A 21,152-nucleotide genomic window follows, 5' to 3' on the forward strand; every position below is an offset into this window, starting at 1 on the left:
GCTGGAATTAGCTGGGAAGTGCTTCCCTGTGGAGCTGTCAGTGAGGATTTGGCATGGTGAGATGGAAAGGGGGATGGTACAAACCTGACTCCCAGCTCAGAGGCTGATTTAGCACCCACAAGCAGGAAAAGCACTTGCAACCCCTCAGAAGGGTTAGGAAAGGATGAACCCATGATCCCCGCCTGGCTCAGTGCCTCCCTGACATGGTGTTAGCAGGGACTCTGCATTCTCAGGAAGCAAAAGCTTCAGCCACCAGTGCAAACATCCCCACACCTCTCTCTTCTCCTGTCCCCCATGGGGAGAACACAATGACAGGCTGGGAGGTGGCCCATGGCATCCCCCCTTCCTTCCTGCCACCCTCCCACAACCATCCTGCTGGGCTCAGCCAAGACAAGCAGAGGCTAAGAACATCAACTGGGTTTTATTCCTCAGGTCTGACAAATAAAGCTCAAATCAGGGGGGAGGAAAAAAAAAAAAAAGAGAGAGAGAAAGAAAGAGAAAGAAAGAAAACCCCAAACCAATCAATGTTCACAACACATGGACAGTTTGTATTTCTCAGGATGTGCCATCAAGCTCCACCGCCGGATCTGGATGTCCATCCTCCTTTGCAGAGATGTGGTTTTAAAAAAAAAGACAAAAAAAAAACCCAAAACAACCCACAGAGGAGGAAAAGACACAGGGCTACAGGATTCTATGTCAACTTTAGAGAGAACAGGGCCCTTTTTTGCTACTGTTATAAATATCCCATTTGAGCAACTCAGAGCAAAAAAACCACCACAATGAAGGATTTCCATTCTGCTCAGCTCCATGGGCACAAAATCTCTACCAGCACCTCAGACTGCTACAAGCCCTGGGGGGCCTGGTGCCTGGTACATGTGTCCCAGCTCTCAGCTGGTCCCCCCAGGGGGTTGGTGGGTGCTGCCATCCCCCTGAGTGGCACCATCACCCTCACCAAAGGCTGGCTGGACACCGCATCACAGGGGATTGGGGATCAGGGGGTCCAGTGGGAGAGGGGAGGAGGGGTGTTGGGGCATGGGAGGGACACAGGTGGCTGGTCAGGCACAGGTGGCCTCCTGGCTCTCCACGGGGATCTCGCTGCCACAGCTGCCCTCGCTGGACTGCTGGTAGGGGGGAATCTGGGGTGCCTCGATGATCAGCAGCCCCTCTGGTGACAAGGAGGCGAAGACCGTGATGGGATCCACCTCATAGGGCAGCCTGCAGGAGGGGAGGATAGGAGAGATGGTTTAGGAGCTGGGGGACCAGGGTGGTCGCATCCCCCATCCCTGGGGGACATTGATCCTTGGGAATGTCCCCACACAGGACCTGGTGGGGAACCACGACTGCCAGCCCAGGCCCTGGCCCAGGCTGCCCATGTAAGAGTGGTGGAGTCACCATCTCTTGAAGGATTTAACAGGTGTGGATGTGGTGCTGAGGGGGCATGGTTTAGTGCCTTGGCAGTGCTGGGTTAACACTTGAACTTAGTGATTAACTTAGAGGTCTCTTCCAACCCAAATTACTTTGATTCTTCTGATAGGGAGCCGGCAGCGCCTGTGTTATTACCGAAGCACCGGGGAATGTGCTGGGGATCTTGAAAGCAGGCTGCTGGCCAGCCTGGCCCCCGCAGGCACTCTGGTTAATCTCCCTGGCAGATGTGTTAGACGGGATGTCACCCACCACTTGTGCCGTCCGGGCTCCTGCTGAGTAAATCATCGCCGGCTGCAAGCCTTGCCCGTAAAAGGAGCCACGGCGGCTGCTGGGCAGGAGGCAGCGCGGTGCTCGCCCCAGCTTTCCCGTGGGAGTTTGGGATGCACGGGGCTCCTTCAGGGTGGAAAAGCAAAGCTGAGCTGCTGCCAGCCCAGCAAACCCTTCCCACGCCCTGGGCGTTGCTGCATCTCCCATTTTTAACCCCACGGACCCTGCGGGTGGGGGGGTCTCTCCTCGCTTTGGGCTCGCCTTTCCTCCCTGCCTCTCACGGGTGTTGTTGCCCACGGGAGCCGTGGGGGTGAGTCACAGCGATAGCGATCGCTGACACCATGGAGAGCCGTGAGGACCCACACCTACACCGGGATGGGCTTTGGGGCTGGGGGTGGTGTTAGCCCTGCGTGCCCTGCTGATCACCGGGGGATTTCCTTGCCCCCTGCACCCACACCAGCTCCGAACGCGGCTCCGGGCCGGCGGGAGACTGACAGAGCTGGTACCTACTGGATTTTCTTGGTGAAGTTCTTGGAGACGATCCCTCCTTCCACCTGCTGCTCCTCGTGTTTGCCTGCAGGGAAAGTCAACACCTCACATCACCACCTCACCGGGAGGTTATATTTTTTCTCCCAAAACAACAAAACCTAACAAGAAAAATTCCAGAGTAGTTTTGAGTTATTTCCCTTCCACAGTGCAAACATCTGGGGAGGGCTCAGGAAGCTTCTCCCTAGTGAAAGAAATGCTGGACGCAGGATTCCCATATTTCCAGTGAAATCCTGGGGTCTTGCAGACTGCCAAGAGCTGGGGCTTAAGAAAAAGCCACCAAATGTAATAAAACTTTTGGAGGTGGCAGCGTCCCCTCTTGTCCCTCTCCTCTCAGCTGTGCTAGGCTGGTGGTCCCTGGGCCTGGAGAATCTCTGAAGTTAAAATCAAACCAGCAGCTGTCTGGATTCCCCTGACCCGTGCATTTCTCACTGCGATGCTCTTGGCCCCAAATAAATGCCCAAGGCCGTGCTGTGGGGCAGCTCCCAACCCCCTCCCCCCCCTCTCCAGGACCCTCCTGTGGGGAAGATGCCGGTGCCGGGCTGAAGGGATGTAGTGCATCCTGCACACACTCTCCCCACCATTAACTGAATTTTTAGGGAATTTTTATCTTCTGGCCAGCTCACCCTCAGGCTGAGGCCTCTCAGAGCTAGGACAGGGACTGAGGGGGAGCTGCTCCCCACTTCCTAGCACCGGAGCTGCCTCTCTCCTGGCCCCTTTAAAAAGAATTTTCCTCCATGCCGGTCTCACCCCGGCTATAATTACCCGCGCCAAGCTGGGGCCCCTCTTGGAAGCTCGCTGCAGGGTGCTGCCGCCGCAGTGGTGCCTCCCTGGCTGGCCGGGGCCAAAAGCAGGAGATTTACCCCAAAGGATGCTTTTCCTTTTCCTTTTTGCAACAAAACACCACGGCTTGTGAGCCAGGTCCCCCTATGGCACCCCCAAACCACCCACAGAGCTGCCCAAAGCCTTCCTGCAGCCCAGGCCCTGCTGCCAAACACGAGATTGCCTAAAAAGTAAAGGTGATTTTGGCATTTTTACGGCAATTTCTTGAGATGGCACGGGCGGGGCAGGACAAACTGTTTTTCTACGCCCCATCCTCCCCGGTGCCTTGGCTCTCACCTGACACCTCGACGTAGCCGTCCTTGGTTTTGACCGTCAGCTCCTCCGGTTTGAAGCTGTGGACATTGACGCACACCTTCCAGGGCTCGCGGGGCAAGGGCGCGGGGCTGCGGCTCTCGGGGTACCCCCCGAAGCGGGCGCCGTAGCCGGGGGCCATGGCGGAGGCGCGGGCCATGCCAGCACGCAGGGGCCCCGGCCAGGTGGTGGTGAGCCGGGGCCGAGCCCAGTCAGGCCAGTCGGCCGTCAGGTCCGCGGGGAAGGGGGACATGCCGAAATCATCATCCAGCAGGCGTGAGGTCAAGCCGGGCTCCCGGAATGGGTCGCGGACGCTGCGCCGGCCGGGGTAATGGCAGGAGAAGGGCATCTGGCTGTCGGCCATGGCTTCTAGTGGAGGGGTCCGAGAGTGTCCCTGGGGCTCTCCCACGGAGCTTCAGCCTCTGCGCGGCTGCTCCTGGCTGTGAACTTCCCTGGGGAGCCCGTCCCGGAGGAGACGCATCCACCCCGGGCGGGATGAGCGGCTGCGAGTGGAGGCCGCGGGGACGGTCCCCTCCTTCCCCAGGTGATGGACGACGGAGAAAATCGATTCAGAGCTGAATCACCAGGAGCCGGAGGAGCGCAGGAAGGACGGAGGGAGCTCACTGGCCGTGAGAAAACGCTTCCTGTCTGGCTGCGATCCCAGGGACCAGGGAGAGGAAAGTAAAACTTCTTGTCAGAAGAGGGAGGAAAAAACAAACAAACAAAAGAAAACCCAACCCAAACCCGAATATCCCGAGATGAAAAAAGCTCTCCCGTCTAGCTCGCCCGCACTTTATGGGTGACTTTCCCTGCTGCTCCCGTGCAAGAGCTGCAATAAATGCCTGAGCTCGGAGCCGAGAAACTTCTCTAACCTTCCAGCCGCCGGGTGAGCCCTATTTATACGGATATGGGAGGAGGGGGGTGTGTTTTGCAATTCCTGCCCTGTCAGCCGAGTATTTTGGAGAGGATGAAACAGCCGCAGAGAATCTGGGCTGCGGCAGCTGACCTCTCCCGTCGCCCCGAGGATTGGGGCTGCCACGGAGCTTCAGCAGCTGCCCCGGCCCCCACCACCCCATCCTGGCGCCCTGTGCCCAGCCTGCCCGCCCAAAATAGCCCCCGAGCTCAGGGCCAGCTGCTTTCACCCCAGTGTCACCCATTAAAAATACCCCCGGGGTGGTGCGGGCCAAGTTTCTCCCCACACTGTAAAGCCACGTGTTTCCATGCCACCAAGCAGCCCACTGTACCAGGAAATGGGTCACTGATGGCACCCCCGGCGCAGCCCTGCGAGGGGTGCTGGAGGGGGGAGGGGAGAGACAGACCCCTTTTGTGGCCAGCAGCCTGCAGAGTGTTGGCCAGCCAGGGTTGGCCATGCTGGGGGGCTGCGGGACACAGGAGGGATGCTCCTCTTGCTGTCCGCCAACACGGGATTCCGGGCAGGGTCCTCACGGTGCTGGTCAGCACCCACCCTCCTCAACCCCCTCCTCCTCCTCCTCCTCCTCCTCCTCCTCCTCCTCTCCTTGCCGCGTGCCCAGGCTCTGCCGCAATCGCCGTGTGGGCAGGGCGAGGCGGGGGTAATCATAGCCGCTCGGCGCTGTGACTAATTACAAAGCAGTGGTGGGGACTGGGCAGCACGCCGTGGGAAGAGGTGCGGTGGAGGTGGTGGGTGAGCTCCTGGTGAGCATCCAGCTGGGGGACACAGCCCCAGCGGCGTGGCATGGGGTACCTGATGGAAACAACGAGGACCTTGCCATGGAGGTGGTCCAGGCACGGCTTGGGTGGGTGATTCGATGTGCCAGAGGATGGGATGTCACCAGTGAAGGTCATGCTGGATATGGGACCACTTCCTCATGCTGCCTCACACTCCTCTCCAGCATCTGCAATTTTTTTAATGGACTTGATGGAACTAATTACAGCAGGAAGACTTTAATGCGGTGCAGGACACGCAGCAACCCAGCCACTGGTCAGTCCAGCAGCATTAATCATGCTACAGCAAAGCAGCATCCCTAGGGGAGGGAGGGAGGCACAGGGACAGAGCTACTCCCCTGTGCTCCCCTCCTTGCATGAGGACAGACAGACATTGCAAGGGTCTCCCAGGGACCAAGGCTGGTGGTCCCAGGTGCTGGCTGAGCACCCCATGGTGCAGGGAACTGCTAGTGGAGGGGGCAGAGCATCTCCCTTCCTCCCCTTGTCCAGCCTGGCTGTGGACTCCTGCTGCCTGGGGATGACAGCAGGGTGTCCCAGGGGACATTGCCTCACACCTGAGCTCAGCTGGGCACCTCTCATCTTGGCTGGAGCATGAGATCACCTAACACCCAGCTCTGCACCCACCTGGGCAAACACTGGGCCATAGTGAGAGAGGGATGAACCCTGAGGAGGTTTTGGGCAGCCCCATCATCCTGCCATGTTCCCAGGAGCCTCTCAATAACTCCAGTCCTGTGTTTCCCTGCATAGCTCTGGGCCATCCTCCCTCCCCAGCCAGGAATTCTCCCTGTTGCCTTGTTTATCCCAGTTAGTCACACGTCCGTTCCCGCCAGCTCTTGCCCTCTCTGGGCCATCCCAATTTAGCTCCTGTTGTCACTCCAAATCTCCTGGCTACCTCCTGCCACCAAGCCAGTCCCACAGCACAGCTCTGGGGAGCACAAAGTGACCTCACAGCTTTTTTTCTCCTCTGAGTGACCTGGGGACAGACCCACGTCCCCAGGATCTGTCTGTGCTGTGTCCAGACCCTTGTGGGTGCCCACTGAGAAGAGTATGGAAAGTTGTTACAGTGCTGCTGCTCCCCCGGGGGGCTCCTGGCCAGTCTGGGGGAGCACCCCAGAGCAAGTAGCATCAGCTGGTGTGCCTGAGAGCCCCCACCACCCCCTTGGACACAGGTGAGCATTCCTGGCTCCTGCTGAGGCAGCTGAGGTGACTGCAGCAGGACCCCAAGGTGCAGAAGCACCACACAGGGCTTGGAGTGAGGGAAGGACACAGCCCTAAGGAGAGGACCAGTGAGCCCAGACAGTGACCTCCATGGGGAGACACTGCATTTATGGCTTGGGCTACCAGTGCCTGAATGGGGTGGGGGGAAACCACAACACCTGGCAAAGGGCAGCAAAAGCCTGTCCCAGCAGGGAAGGGAGAGCTGCCAGAAATCCTAGCCTACAAGTTTTTTTTGCGTCAGCCACTGCCCCGAGGAGCCAATCCTCAGCAGCTGGGCACGGAGGCACATGCCCTTCCCTGTGGAGCAGCTGAACCAACCCAAAATATCCCACCACATGTAGTTGGATCCAAAAGGAACATGACAAACAGGGCTGTGATGAGAAGGAAACACTGTCCGAAACTTTATTGGAATCCTTTTTTCTAACCAGGCTAACACCTCAAACTCAGGAAGACTAAAGAACACAGTATGCATTTCAATGGAGTTCAACGGGGATTTTACAACGAAGTCAAATAAACAGATGCACCAGAGTCAATTGGTAAGGAACCGACCTACGAAGTGAGAAAAAAGAGACACCATTTCCCTCAAGAATTTTCTCACATCTTGGCTTTTGTTCTACATCTTCTCATTCTCTAGGTTTCAAAGACAGAGAGCTGCCCCAGGGCTGCTGAGGTTCAGGGTTTTGTTCTCTAGGCAATAGCCCAGAAGTTGAGATGCTGGACATGAACAGCATGAACACTGTTGCTACAATAGGAGATTTACCAGTGCTACCGAGACCCTTCCGGCCATGTGCAAACATCCAGGTAGCAGCGAAAGTTATGAGAATGATTTATTCTCTGGGAAAAAGATAACAAAACTCCACTGGACACTAAAGGGCAAAATCTTCACACTGGGCACCTGAATCTATCCCTTTCTCAAACAAATATCCTGACAGCCCACGGGCTGAGCACCTTGCAGCTCCCAAGGGTCTGAGGAAGCTGGAGCTACGCCCACCCTCTGCCAGCCTGGGCAGCTCTGGGTGAAGAGAACAATGGGTGCAGCATCAATGCAGTGACACTGGAGCAGGTTGTGGTTATTAGCACATCCCATGCTTTTTTTCAAAGTGAGAGGAAGATGCCTGCGGGAAGCTCCAGCTCGTGTTGGAGAGACCTCCTCAGTCATGACCCGGCCCTTTTTCTCAGGCTCACATCCAGGCAAAGCTACTGGTCCTGGCACAAAGCCTGGTGAAGGGGGCAAACCAGGATGTGGCATGAGAATGAGGGTCTCAGGATGGGGCTGGGTGGACAGCCTTGCTTCCTGGGGGAGATCACAGCAAGTCACTTCAACCCAATCCAACTGAGCCTCATCTGTCACCCAGGTGCCTCTGCACCAGGAATTCACCTCTCTGATAACCTCTCTCCAGTGTACGTGGCAACACCTCAAGGCTCCTACCTTCATGGACCCATTAGCAAGGCTCGCATAGCTTTTCAAAAGTAATGCTCAATAAATAGAAGAAATAAATATTAAATAGAGGCCAAGTTCTCTCAGCCTGTTCCATTTATGTACAATGCATAGCAAAATAACAGTGATTGGCTGTTGCAGACAATTTTGGTACAACTCCAGTCCCCCAAAACAACAAAAGCTTTGACAAAAGTTGCAGTCAACATAAAGCAAAGCTCAACTGGGTGCTATAAACCTGTGAAGAAAAGAAAGAACACAGCAGTGCTTTGAAATATCCGTTATCTTTGCTTTCCAGCAAACTTGTAGAGATTGTGCTGGGTGCTCTGGAGCCTGGCTCCAGCGCTGGGGTTAGGAGGAGCAAGACTTGCTCAGGGTGACAAACCCAGAGACAAGGCAGGTCCAAGGAATGGGAAGAGCAGACAGCATGACTCCAGGGTCAGGGGGACACTGACATCCCTGGTGGAGCTGGCTGCAGGTAAGGGGGAGTTTACCTACACTGGAACAACTGAGCTGCCTTTCCACCAGGTGAACCAGCAGCAAGCTGAGATGATGGACACAGAGCAAAAGTCTGCAAAAGCAATCAACGAATGAAACAGATATTAAAAAAAAAAAAAAAAAAAAAAAAGCACTGGCAAAAGGCACAGAGACAGAAAAGCTCATGGGCTTCTTGCACACTGATGGAACAGAAAATCAAAACATTTAAATAAACTAAAAAATAAATACCACCACTGAGGGAAACTCCTGCGTATACGCACAGGCACACATATACACACACATACACGTACACATCCACACACAGACCTGATTGGGTCCTGTCACCAGAGGCAGGATTTTGCAAGCATTTTCAGCACAAATCACTCTCTCACGGTCTCATTTCCTTAGTTTTTCCATGGGTGGGGCCCTGCACAGCAATAAACACGGCAGGGGAGCCCTAGCGATGGCATCCTCCCAGGGAAGCCAGCAGTGCCTCTGCAGAGCAGCTCCATTTTGGGTTCTGTGCTGGCTGCAGAGCCAAGGGAAACAGGAGTGGTGGCCAGCTGGCACCGGGCCGGCACGAGCACGGGCAGGGGTGAGACTTCCCCCTGCAGCACTGCAAACACACCAGGGCTCATCCAGCAGTGAGCAGACCCTCCACCATTACCTCCAGGAGGTCCTAGACCCATTTCTCCAGTGACATCCATCACCTTCCTGCACAAATCCAGTGAGAAACTCTAGCTTTCAACATGACAACAACCAAATAAACAGCTCTGTCCTGCATCCCTCTGGCCATCACACGCTTTCTGACCTGCTCGGGATGGCAGAGCAAAAGGGACAAGTTGGCAGCAGGAGTGACTGTCACTCCTCCACCAGCCACCTCACTGAGAGGGGACAGCACTGTAAACCTTCACGGGAGAACAGTGGAACAGTGGCATGGATACATTCAAAAACAAACAGATCCAAAAATAAGTTGTTGTAAAAAAAAAAAAAAATAAATCTTAGAATAAATAAACACTGGTAATGGCAACCATCTGCACCCATTCTGACATAGAATTAAAAGTAGAGTAATAAATAAATAAATAAATAAATAAATAAAGGTTTACTCCAATGCAAGACTGCTCAGGGAAACCCCAGGAGCATTTAGCTGCCATGGGCTGTACAAGCTGAGGCAGCCCTGAAAGGACAGATGAGCTGGACACGTATGAGAGCCACTGTCAGCCCCACACAACCTCAGAGTCATCTCCTGTCCTGCAGTCACCAGGTGTTACTGCCCTGATGTGGTGCTTTGATCATCTGCCCCCAGCCAGGAGGAACTGGAGTTGTCAGTGTTATGTTTGGTATTTACACCTGTTGCACAAAGTCCCTCTTTTTTTCTTTCCTAGTGTGAGCTCACTGCTTCCTTGCTGTAGATGCCTGTGTGCTTTAAGGGGTATTAAGGGGCATAAGTCCCCTTGGAACACAGGTAGCTCCTATCACTGCCTTCAGGTCTTCCCAGGGAGCAAAAGGACAGGGTGTTTCAGCATCAAACTGAGAGACACTGTTTGGGGAAGAGTGAGGTTTTGAGCCGTTTAAGAGAAGGGAGTTCACTGCAGAAGATGGCCAAGGGGCTGCTGCCAGGGAAGGAGGGAAAGTAACAGCACTCAACTTCTTGCCCCACTACAACACCACCTGATCTTAGATCCCTTGACCACAGCCCTATCAGTAGCTTCTCTGTGTCCTAGAAAGTGGTATCCCAGTAGATGACACATTCCCACCAAGCTATTGCCCACACCAGTGCCCATCTCTCTGTCTCAGCTACCCCTATCCTCAAATCATCTACAGAGAGTGTGAGGTGGGAAATGAGGGACTGGGAAAAGGGGGGCTTTAGGGGCTGAAGGCAAAGGACAAGGGGGACCAGCAGTAGGAAGCATACTGGGAAAAAGGGACTCCTGGCATAAGACTTCACTTTGTACTACCCTGCTGCTGTACTTCCCAGCAGATCACAGGTTCTTACACTTCTAAGGCAATCATCCAGCTCCCCAGAACCCCACATGGCCTCTGGCCTTCCTCTACTTGCAGCTTTAACCCTTTACCTGCTGCCCACAAAGCTGGGGGGCTGCAGGTAACTCTTCAGCTGGGAGGGGGCTTGCAGTTCCTTCTACCCCCTCTCCTCCTCCAGCAAATGGCTGGCTGCACTTACCCCTTTTCTGCGGCACTTCCACGACACACCTCCTTGACTCATTAAGCCCAAAGTCGTTAATAATCATACAGGATGGAAGGGGAGGTGATGGAAAAAGGGAGGGAGGGAAGTCTTAAGCCCAAATTAGCGTCTCTAAGCACCCAGGTGTTGTAAGAGAGAAAAACAATCCTCGGCACCAGCTCAGCGCTGGGAGAAGCCTTTGTTACCCTGCAAAACACAGTAATTGGGCAGGCAGCTGGGCTAGCAAGGAGACAAAAACCCCAGGGCTGCCCGGGCAGGCAGAGTCCTCCTACCACTGCCTGTGGCCCCCTGTGAAACAGGCAACTGGGGGGGCCCTTTCTGCCCCCCCTGCACAGCTCTGTCCTTCCAGTGACAAACTGGGGCACAAGCTTATCTGTCCCAGCTGCGTGTGAGCCCTGCAAAGAAACTGCTAACCCTGTCTCAGGGAAGCCTGAGAATCTCAAGAATAAAGGAGTTAGTGAAATCCTCCTGGCACTGCTTTTCAGCTCCTGATCTCCTCACTTTCCCACCTGCAATGCACTCCCTTTAAAAAAAACCTAAACCCAAACTGCAAGAGGGTTCCTGTGAAAAGGGAACTCCACAACCCCCACCTCCCAGGCCATGGCCAAGCCCTTGGAGCACAGCTTGGCACCAGCCCCCCACCCCCCTGTGCCCCACAGCTGCTGCTGAGATCAGCAGTTTGTTCCCAAGCAGGTCACAGTGCTGGGGAGGGGGGGGGTTGTGTGTGTGTGTCTGTATAAAACAAAACCTTGTGAAAGATGATGCATACCTGGTAGGAAGGAGCAGGAGAAAGAAGGGGAATGATCTTTTTTTACCCAGGGATTACATCAGGAGGGGATTTCTAGCCTTCTATTTATATCAGGCTGATGCACAATAAATAAATATTCTATCAAGGAAGAGGCGTGCTGCAGAGTGGGCAGAAACTCTGGAGGAGAGACCCAAGGGATGTGATATTTGCCTTGGTGGGGACAGATCATCCCCACTCATCATCCAAGTATCCCAGAAAATTCCTCCCTAACTGGATCTCTCTCTCTCTGACAAATTAATTTGCTGCCTTTTGGTTTGGCAGAAGAGCAAGCAGCTGAATTCTTTCCTTTGGACCTTCTGGTAGTGCTTTGGGAACAGCAGCGATGGGGTGACAGGAATATCAGGCAGAATGGAGCAGGTCTGCTGTGACAGACGCTCTGTAAAGCACCAACACTTCTTCCAGCCCTGGCCTGGGGAGCTGAGATGGATCCATTCACTCCACGAGTTGGCAAAGGGGCTGCACGAGGGCTCTTATTCTGAACCGGGGAAGGGGGACCCGGCCCTGCCACCACAGCAGTATCGAGGATGATTGCTATCGATGGCCAGGTAGGTAGGTGGGAAGGAAGTGGAGAATGCCAGGAATTCGGAGGCGGCACTCCCTAGCGACGAAGGCTGTTGGAGCTGCCTCCTGAGTCATAGCTCCTGCTCCTGCAGCTCCGGGGGCCCGAATTCCGGCTGCGGCTCCTGCTCTCGGCGCTGCTGCTCCAGCTCCGGCTCCGACTCCGACTGCGGCTCCGACTCGTCCGGTAGCTGGAGTAGCTCCGGCTGCGGGAGCGGCTAAAGCTGCTGTACCAGGAGGAATAGCTGCTGGCGCTGCTGGAGGAGGAGGGACTGGGACGGTAGTAAGGGATGGGGCGTTTGCGGGCACTGGGGGGACAGAGACACAAGTGTTAGCAACGAAACAAGGACGGATTTACTTGACAAAATCTCCAAAAAGCACTGCTGAGTCTGCACAACGTCCCCCCCAGATTTGATCGTGTTTATTGAAAAGAAAAAAAAAAAACAAAAAAACAACCCACAAAACAAGCCAACCAGAAAGAGATCATGTAAATGTCAGATCTGGGGATTCAAACCACCCACCCTCAGGGCCCTGAGGAATGTCTCAAGCACCGAGGCTGAGCTCTGCTTGACATTGTCCTACAGAGCATGAAGGTTAGAGTCAGTATTTCACTCTTTCTACGGCATGGGACATCTACCACAACAGAAGGTGAAACAAAACGCTTGTGGGGTGGGATTCTCCTGCTGCCTGCTGGACAAGTCCCTGCTCCAACTTCATCAGCCTTTTTTTCTTTGCTGTAAATGAGACCCTCCCCATTCACCCTCTGCCTCTATCTGGAAATCCCTAAGCTCTAGGAGAGGTGGAGGATCCTGCTGATCAGGCTCAGGGAAACCAGTCTGTCCCTAGAGCAAGCCCCTCTGGTGAGGGCTGGGACCCAAGGACAGCCCACGTCGTCCCCTGTCCCCCCTTCCCCGGGAGCACTCACTGAGCCTGTCTCCAAACAATGGGACTGTGTCCCCTCACCTCGTGATGCGACGGGCTTCAAGGTGGCTGGGAGAGTCTCTCCTGCGTTTCCTCAGGGGTGAATACGATCGCTGCCGCCGGCGGTCACGCTCCCTGTGAGACTCCTTCTCACTGGAGCCGTGCTTGTGCTCTTGCTCACGGTCTCTGGGGAAGGCACAGATTGGAAATTGTCACTGCTGGGTTTCTGTGGGGTGGGTTTTGGAGATGGAGGACAATGACCCATGAAGGCACAGATGAGCAGAGGGCACTCACCTCCAAAAGGAACCACCCTAAGGCAAAGTGTTCTGGTGGCATCAGCCACTGAAGTGGTTGGGCAGATGGACACCCACAAATCATGTCTGGGGGTTTCACTGTGTCGCTTTGTGGACCCGTGCTGCCAAGCTGAGAAGGCTTCCATGTACCTGTGTCTGTGGCTGTACTCTGTATTTAGGTCTCTAAAATTGCTCTTGTTGGCCGTGCTTCAGGAGCAGGCAAGAACAACCCTGCCAGCAGGACTCACATGAGCAGGGGGCCCTCGGTATCCCTGCAGGGCTCTGCAGCTCTGCACAGCTTGCTAGGAGTGCCGGTGTTGCTATGGTTTTCTCCTTTGTTGAATTCCTTTACATGTCAGCACAGGCCCTTCGTGGAGTGTAATGACTTCATCCACCCTGCCCAATACCATCTACACAGCAACATGTTACAGGTCAAGGGCCTGATACTTGCAGGCAGGAAATATTCTCCTAGGCCAGTGCAGGGATTGTCACAGACTGCAAGAAGCAGACCTGGAATGTAACACTTTAAGGGTGCAAAATATTGACAGCAATAGAGATGTTACCAGAAAAAACCTGCCCAAATACATTTAGAGTCAAGCTGTGAGATGGGTGTTTCCCATGTGGGGTGGAGGGACTGCATGTCCCCCTGCGAGGCCCCTGAGTGCCAGCACAAGGGTGCCTGGCATCTGCCCACACAGCAAGGACACTTCTTGGGGTCTGACCACTCTTTGGCAGAGCCATGATTCTGAAAAATGGTATGTACTTTCCCTACTGCAACAAGATCCCTCTCTGACAAGGCCAGAAGCCTTGCTGCAGGGGCTGCTTGCCAGTGTGGACTCCTTGGGCAAGGAACACTGTGGGCAGACGCAGCTGGAGGTCAATGCTCTGCCCACCAGCCTGACAGAGAGGGGACCTCCCTGGGTTTTCCAATGAGACATCTCCCACTTGCAGAAGGCCCTGGCAAGCACCATCAAGCAGCCATCTGTGCACTCTTGGCTGCATAGTGTCCCTCAGCTTGGAGCAGAGGAACAGCTGCTCCACATGCCACACACTCTGAGTGTGAGATGCCACGATGCTTCAGAGCCAGGGATAAACCAGATCTCCCCTCCCAGAAACCTACTCCCTAAAGTGTGAAATTCCCCTGAATCAATGCTGGGCAGCCCTTGGCCATAAAAAAATTCACTTTCCCCACAGAAAGTAAAAGGGGCTCATTTCTGGGCTCTCCCCAGAAGCCAGCACCATACTCTGGGGCAAAAAATGGTGAGCAACTCCCAGTGCCAGTATAGCATACTGCCTTTTACTTCACTCCATGTGCCCCTGCTCCCTCTCACCTGGTGCTGAGGACTAAAGCACCCAGTGAGGAAGCTGAGGGAGCAATCCAGGGCCAGCAAGTGTGCTGGACCTCAGACAGGTGAAGGAGGCAGTGGGAAAGCATGAGGCAGCAGATACCACACAAGAAGACAACTGTACCTGCTAGGGCTGTAGCGGGAGTAACTTGGGCTCCGGCGAGGCCTTGAACTCCTGCTCCCAGGACTTTTTTTGCAGGATTTGGAGGAATAGCTGCGGGAACGTGACGAAGACCTTGGGATGAAACAAGAAGCACAAAAGATGAGGATGGTGGAGGGTGGGGCTGTACTAGACACCTCTGAATCTGGGCTCAAAGGGGGAGGAAGAGATGCCTTCTATTTCATGGTCTCAGACCAGCTCTGCATGGCCAGGTCACATCAAGCCATGGGCATCCTAAGACACGCCCCAAACTCTTACACCTCCTCCTGCGAGGAACCTGCCATCATGCAAGAGTTAGACAGTGCCCAGGATCACAGAGACAGCCATTTTAAGCTTGCCTTACCTCTTCCCTGAAGAGCAGGACCTGCTTCTGGAGTACCTGGGAAAGGCCTTGCGGTGTGAGGAGCAGGAGCGGCTGGAAGGGCTGGAGGATCTGCCTGTGCTGGTGTAGGACTCACTGCGGGAACATGGCCTCAGGGGGGAGCTGGGGATGGGGGACTGGGGGAAGTTTCGCTTCTTCTTCTCTGAAAAGCTGAGACACAAGGACGGGAACCCTCTGTGAATACATATCTGGACACTCATTGAAGTTATGGCTGAATCAGGACTGGTCTTGGGTGGAGGGGAGCACCACACTCCAGCCAACAAGTACTCCCACCCTCCCGTTCCGGACCTGGGGATAAAGACCTCTCAGCTCCCCAGGCTGCTGTCTAAGGACAGCTCAGGAATTCACCCTCCAGGCTCTGCCATGGAAGGGCTGTAGAAGAGGAGGCAGCTCTCCTGCCCCATGCTGGACACACCAGAGTTGCCTGGTTGGCAGAGCCTGGATCAGGCAAGCAGGCGGTGCAGGACCTGGTGAGGGAGCAGGGTGAAAAGTGCTGGAGGAAGGCACGAGCAGGCACATCGTATTGCCTTTGGACAGGACTGTGAGTTCCTCTGCTTCCAGAAATGCCCTGCATATGAGCCACGGTTAGAGCCCAGCTGCGAGACAGCCTCTCAACAGCCACCACCAGCTGCAATTCCTACTCCACCCATGGGAAGGCAGAGTTAGGCCACTGGAAATCACAATGTGAAAAGTATACACAGCCCTAAAATTTTACCCTTTGACTGAAAATCGACAGCTTGTTCTCCCTAACACCGACAGCCCTGTCTCTATCCTCCCTCTCATTCAGTGCTCCCACCCCAGAACCCATCCTAGCTCTAACTCTCAGTATTTAATGCCCGACGGCCTCAGCTGGCAGAGCTCCCTAATACCCCTGCCTGAGTACAGCCTTGGGTACAAGCCACTGTATTTCTGTGCCTTCATCCCCAACAGTACCTGGAAAATCCCCAGGAATGGGAGGTGGTGACAGAGGCTGGTATCTGCTCTCCTCTCCTGATGATGACCTGTGGCACCAGATGGTGATTTCACTCCTGTCCCCAGCCCCAATGCTCCAGCACAGAGTTAACTTGCAGTTTATGCTGCAGCCAGGAAGGCCTGCTCCTGCTCCTGCCCCTTCCTTGTGCTCCCCACTTGCAGAAAATGCTAGTTTGTCACCCAGGATCAGTCCTGAATGAGTTGGGAAGGGGCAGGATGGATTTGGGTCACTGAACAGGTGAAAGAACAGCCCATAATGGCTTTAGAGAATAGGAGCCCTGCTCCCCCTTCAATACAGTAAGAGAAGGCAAATTAGCTCAGCAGCTCCTGATGCAACCTTTGCCCAGAAGGACCAGCAACTCTTTTCTTTGACTGGGTCATGTGCAGCTGAGCTATGTAAGGACATGGCTCAACCCAAAGCCAAGCCTTGCACTAGCCACATTAGTGCCAGAAAACCCACAGGGGCATGATGGCTGGGTTTTCATCTTCCTCCTCAGGCTACAGTATTGGTCATTCCTGGGTTGTAGATTCCTGACTGGCAAGACTGTGGCTCTGATTTATATCTAACTGACTTCAGACCACAAAAACCTCCCTGCTAGCTCACCACTGCCCCTAGCAAGTGGGTAGGAGATACAGAGCATCAAGGTACCAGGTATCTGGCTGCCAGCAGGAGCTACTGGTAATCACTGACCTTTGTTCTTGTCCTTGGGCATCTGGAGACAGATTTTCCAAAGCTGTTCCCTTGGTCTGGGAAAAGCAACTGGTGAAAGAATTTCCTGAATCCGAGCTGTTATCACTGTTGGCCAGTTTGGGTTTGCTGGAGGAGAAGGTATGGCCAAAGCCATCATGGACTGCAGTTCTTTTCTCCTGGCTGTCCTTTGATCTGGATGAGCTTGTCTGAGTGGAGGGAGGGGAGGAAGTATCGTTTCCTGAGTCATATTCATGATACTCTCCATTCTGGCTGGCTAGGTTGCCAAGTGAGCTGTCTGTTTTGGTAAAGAGGTCAGCAGAAGACCCTGACTGAGAGATCTGAAAGCAAAAAAATCCATTTGTCATTGTTTGAATGTTTCTGGGGGAGGTTGCCTTTTGGGTTTACTTTATTTTTTATTTTTTTTTAATAAACCCAGAAATTCTACCGTCATGATTCACTGAAACAAAAGGAAAGGAAAGGAGAGGAAGAAAGGAAGAAAGGAAGGAAGGAAGGAAGGAAGGAAGGAAGGAAGGAAGGAAGGAAGGAAGGAAGAAAGGAAGGAAGGAAGGAAGGAAGGAAGGAAGGAAGGAAGGAAGGAAGGAAGGAAGAAGGAAGGAAGGAAGGAAGGAAGGAAGGAAGGAAGGAAGGAAGGAAGGAAGGAAGGAAGGAAGGAAGGAAGGAAGGAAGGAAGGAAGGAAGGAAGGAAGGAAGGAAGGAAGGAAGGAAGGAAGGAAGGAAGGAAGGAAGGAAGGAAGGAAGGAAGGAAGGAAGGAAGGAAGGAAGGAAGGAAGGAAGGAAGGAAGGAAGGAAGGAAGGAAGGAAGGAAGGAAGGAAGGAAGGAAGGAAGGAAGGAAGGAAGGAAGGAAGGAAGGAAGGAAGGAAGGAAGGAAGGAAGGAAGGAAGGAAGGAAGGAAGGAAGGAAGGAAGGAAGGAAGGAAGGAAGGAAGGAAGGAAGGAAGGAAGAAAGGAAGGAAAGGAAGAAAGGAAGAAAGGAAGAAAGGAAGAAAGGAAGAAAAAAGAAAAGAAAAAAAGAAAAAAGAAAAAAGAAAAAGAAAAAAAGAAAAGAAAGAGAGAAAGAGAGAAAGACAGAAAGAGCGAGAGAAAGAGCAAGAGAGCGAGAGAGCGAAAGAGAGAAAGAGAGAAAGAGAGAAGAGAGAGAGAAAGAAGAGAGAAAGAAAGAGAGAAAGAAAGAAAGAGAGAAAGAGAGAAAGAAAGAGAGAAAGAGAGAAAGAGAGAAAGAGAGAAAGAGAGAAAGAGAGAAAGAGAGAAAGAGAGAAAGAGAGAAAGAGAGAAAGAGAGAAAGAGAGAAAGAGAGAAAGAGAGGAAGAGAGAAAGAGAGGAAGAGAGAAAGAGAGAAAGAGAGAGAGAAAGAAAGAGAGAAGAAAGAAGAGAGAAAGAGAGAAAGAAAGAGAGAAAGAGAGAAAGAGAGAAAGAGAGAAAGAGAGAAAGAGAGAAAGAGAGAAAGAGAGAAAGAGAGAAAGAGAGAAAGAGAGAGAGAAAGAGAGAAAGAGAGAAAGAGAGAAAGAAAGAGAGAAAGAAAGAGAGAAAGAAGGAGAGAAAGAGAGAGAGAAGAGAGAAAGAGAGAAAGAGAGAAAGAGAGAAAGAAAGAAAGAAATGAAAGAAAAGAAAGAGGAGAAGAAAACAGAATCACACATCCCTGAAAGAAATCCACAGTAAGAAGAAACTTCTTTTCCCCCTGCTATGATAACGAGAAGATTCAGAGATCATGCAAAGAGTATCAGCATGCGACTCATTTTAAACAAAAGAATTCATCAACATAAATTATCAACCAAAGAAATAACTAACTAAATTTAAAAAAAGTATAACAGAAGACAAAGCCCTTGTTTAACCTTAAGGAGGGGAAGGAAAAAAAATAAAAATAGGACTATATGTATAAAACCCCTACATAATCCTTAAAAAGAAAACAAAAATGAAATAAATCTTAAATGGGCAAATTATTTAAGCTTCCTTAATAAAGAGGCTGAATGAATGCCACTAAAATAAGCAAAGAAAATTCAAACCAAACCAAATTAAGGGCTTCTGTACAAATCAAAAACTGGCAAATAAACAAGCTTATAATAAAAAAAAACAAACCAAAAAACAAACAAACAAACAAAAAAAAACAGAGCGGGAGGGAAAAAAGAAAAATCCCTCTGAAAATAAAAGCTATACAGATACTGCTTTGTGTGCTTTTTTTTTCCCCCTGAAGAAGATACAGTTAATGTGCTCGAGTGACCTCTAAGAAATTCCCTGGTGTCTTGCGGATAGCATCCACTTACCCATCAAGAACTCCTCCTTTAGTAGGTAAGGTGTAAGAAAAAAGGAAGAGCGGGCAACATAAGTCCATCATTAGAGTCTCAAATTACATGAAAAAAACATAAACCCTCTCTTCAATCCACACTGCCAATTGTTTGCTTGCCTCCTCTACGCAAATGTCATGACTGCTTTTTGTCTGCTTGCTTGTTTCGTTCATTGCTCAGTTTGGTTTCTGCTTCAAATTAGGCCCTGCAGCCCATTCCTGGAGGCTGCTTGCTTGTGCTGAAAAGTTTCAGCTTGCACTAAATCCCTTGGGTTTCATGGAAGTGACAAAGAGAACTCAAGTGAGGGAAAAAGTGAAAAAAAAAAAAAAATAGAGGAGGAAAAAGACTGCCCCGCTCCTGGCAGCCTCCACGTGGGGTTTCATGAACCTCATGAGGTCAGGAAGGACCCCAAATCCACATTAGCTGCCCTGAGCAGGGATGTTGTCTGGTACCCTGTGGACGACCAAGGGCATTTGCATCATTTGAGTATTTTATAATTCAGTTTTAATCCAGTGCCGTTTGCCTGAGCCAGGCAGCAATGTAACTGCCCTGGGAGAGAGGCTACATTAGTGCTCATGTCTGCCCTTGCCATGGGGTAAGAATTAGGGCCAAATGCTGACCCAGCACATCTGCACTCTTGTGTGGCCTCCTCCTCTTTCACTGAGATGCTCTGCTCTCCTCATTCCCACTTCTATGGTCCAGGTCTTCAGAGTGTGGACACACGTTTGATTCCTCCAGTTCAGGGTAGTCCTCCAACAGGATTCCAGCAAGCTGTGCTCCCCCAGCAGCTGCATATGTTCTCGTGCTACACTCCAGGGCATGCAGTGTCCTCCCTCTACCCCACACTCAACTCTGAGGACCTGGGCTCAACCCTCACACATCTGGGGTGCTCTGAGACAAGAAAACCACATTGCAATGTTGGTAATATCTCAGTGAGCAGAGGAGACCTAGATCAGTTGTCACACAGCACGGCCAGTCCCTTTGGCGACTTTATCATCCCTGACAAGCGGTGAAGGCTCCTTAATCCCATCAGATGGTGCCTTCACATCCACCCTCCTTCCCATGGCATCTGATTTGTGCCCCTGCAGGGAGGGTGTTCTCAGTCTAATTCAGGAGGTGCTAACTAGGACAGGGATGGCTGATTCACACAACATGCTGAATCCGCAGCGCCTGAAACCAGAGCGGAGCCACCAGCAGAGGCAGCAGCAGCTCACAGCACACCATCCATGGAGTGAGGACTGCCAACATCCTCACACTCTGAAAACACCTGGAGTTGGACAATCTCCAAGTATTTCTTATGCTGACAAGGAAAGAGGAGTTACTGAATCTGGGATAAGGAGTTAGTTCATCCCAGCAAATTCACACTGGAGGTGGAGACTCCCCCATCCCCACCCCATACTAACTGCTAAGCCATACTCCTTCCTAACTTGCAGGCATCAGGAGCTCCAGCAGCAGACACGGAAAACAAAGGGGTGCTTCATCACTACCCAACTTGCACTGTCAAAGCAGAAGTACCAGACAGGGAAGCAACTTCTCCCAAATGTTCCCAACTAGGAATGAGTGAAGACACAAATCACAACTCCTCATTTCAGCATCTGGTACTGCACCTTGCTGCTTCTCAGCTCTAGCATTTCTCTACAGGTCCTTGTTTAGTCCAGAAGAAACTGGAATGTTAAAAAAGCATAAAAGACACACAAATCCAGCTCTTCTCTAGTTTTCACTAATTCTTCCTGGAACCTTGATAGAACTGGCCTCCTTGCTGTGACCCACTGTGCTTTCCCCAGCCATAACTCAGAAGACACAGGGTTGCACTTTTAAATATGGCATCAGATATTTTTTTTTTAAATCTTGCTTATGGTTTGCATTAGAGCTGAACCCTAACCATTCTTTGACCACTTTTCATTTACAACCATAAAAACACCACCTGAGGTACTCCCTGGCTACAGAGGTGGGAAAGACCTGGAGTGTGCACAGGGCTGCTCCAAGGAACACTGATTCCAGCATTGCACAAACACTTTGGTTCTGTTCCTTCCCAGTTAAAACCAAAAGGCTTTTTTTTTTTTTTTTCCAGGAAAGGCAGCAGTTTCTTAGCATTTCTAAAACAGCTTTTAGGACTGCCACTGGGACCTGGTATGTCTGCTCTGGCTTTGCCCTTGCTGAAGTCTACCTTCAAAATAGCAACTGTTGTCAGCACATCACAAAATCTGTCAAATGGCAGGAGGGACCTACAAGCTCCTCTGTAGCTCACCATCTGTGGTAGCAGAGCTCTGGGAAGAAGCAACACATGCATATCAGTGAAATGCAGTGCCTGC

The 21,152-nt window shown here is 52.2% G+C and overlaps 2 protein-coding genes across 2 annotated transcripts in view; both read right to left on the reverse strand.

Annotated features, from left to right (window-relative positions):
- Positions 1-521: 521 nt before the first annotated feature.
- Positions 522-4,213, reverse strand: HSPB8 (heat shock protein family B (small) member 8). Its single transcript, XM_008497491.2, has 3 exons — positions 3,358-4,213; positions 2,203-2,266; positions 522-1,215 (listed from the first exon to the last, which is right to left on the reverse strand). Exons 1-3 carry the CDS (start codon positions 3,734-3,736, stop codon positions 1,056-1,058), a joined length of 603 nt encoding a protein of 200 aa, XP_008495713.1. The 5' UTR covers positions 3,737-4,213; the 3' UTR covers positions 522-1,055.
- Positions 4,214-11,546: 7,333 nt separating this feature from the next.
- SRRM4 (serine/arginine repetitive matrix 4) overlaps positions 11,547-21,152 on the reverse strand; it is a 42,526-nt gene continuing 32,920 nt past the window's right edge. The window contains exons 9-13 of the mRNA XM_030460522.1: positions 16,541-16,878; positions 14,839-15,051; positions 14,460-14,570; positions 12,739-12,882; positions 11,547-12,083 (exon numbers count right to left, since the gene is read on the reverse strand). Coding sequence (XP_030316382.1) covers positions 11,816-12,083; positions 12,739-12,882; positions 14,460-14,570; positions 14,839-15,051; positions 16,541-16,878 — 1,074 coding nt within the window. The 3' untranslated portion in view covers positions 11,547-11,815. The remainder of the gene's footprint in view (positions 12,084-12,738; positions 12,883-14,459; positions 14,571-14,838; positions 15,052-16,540; positions 16,879-21,152) is intronic.

Source organism: Calypte anna, chromosome 15 (genome assembly GCF_003957555.1).
Source record: "Calypte anna isolate BGI_N300 chromosome 15, bCalAnn1_v1.p, whole genome shotgun sequence".
NCBI lineage: Eukaryota > Metazoa > Chordata > Aves > Apodiformes > Trochilidae > Calypte > Calypte anna.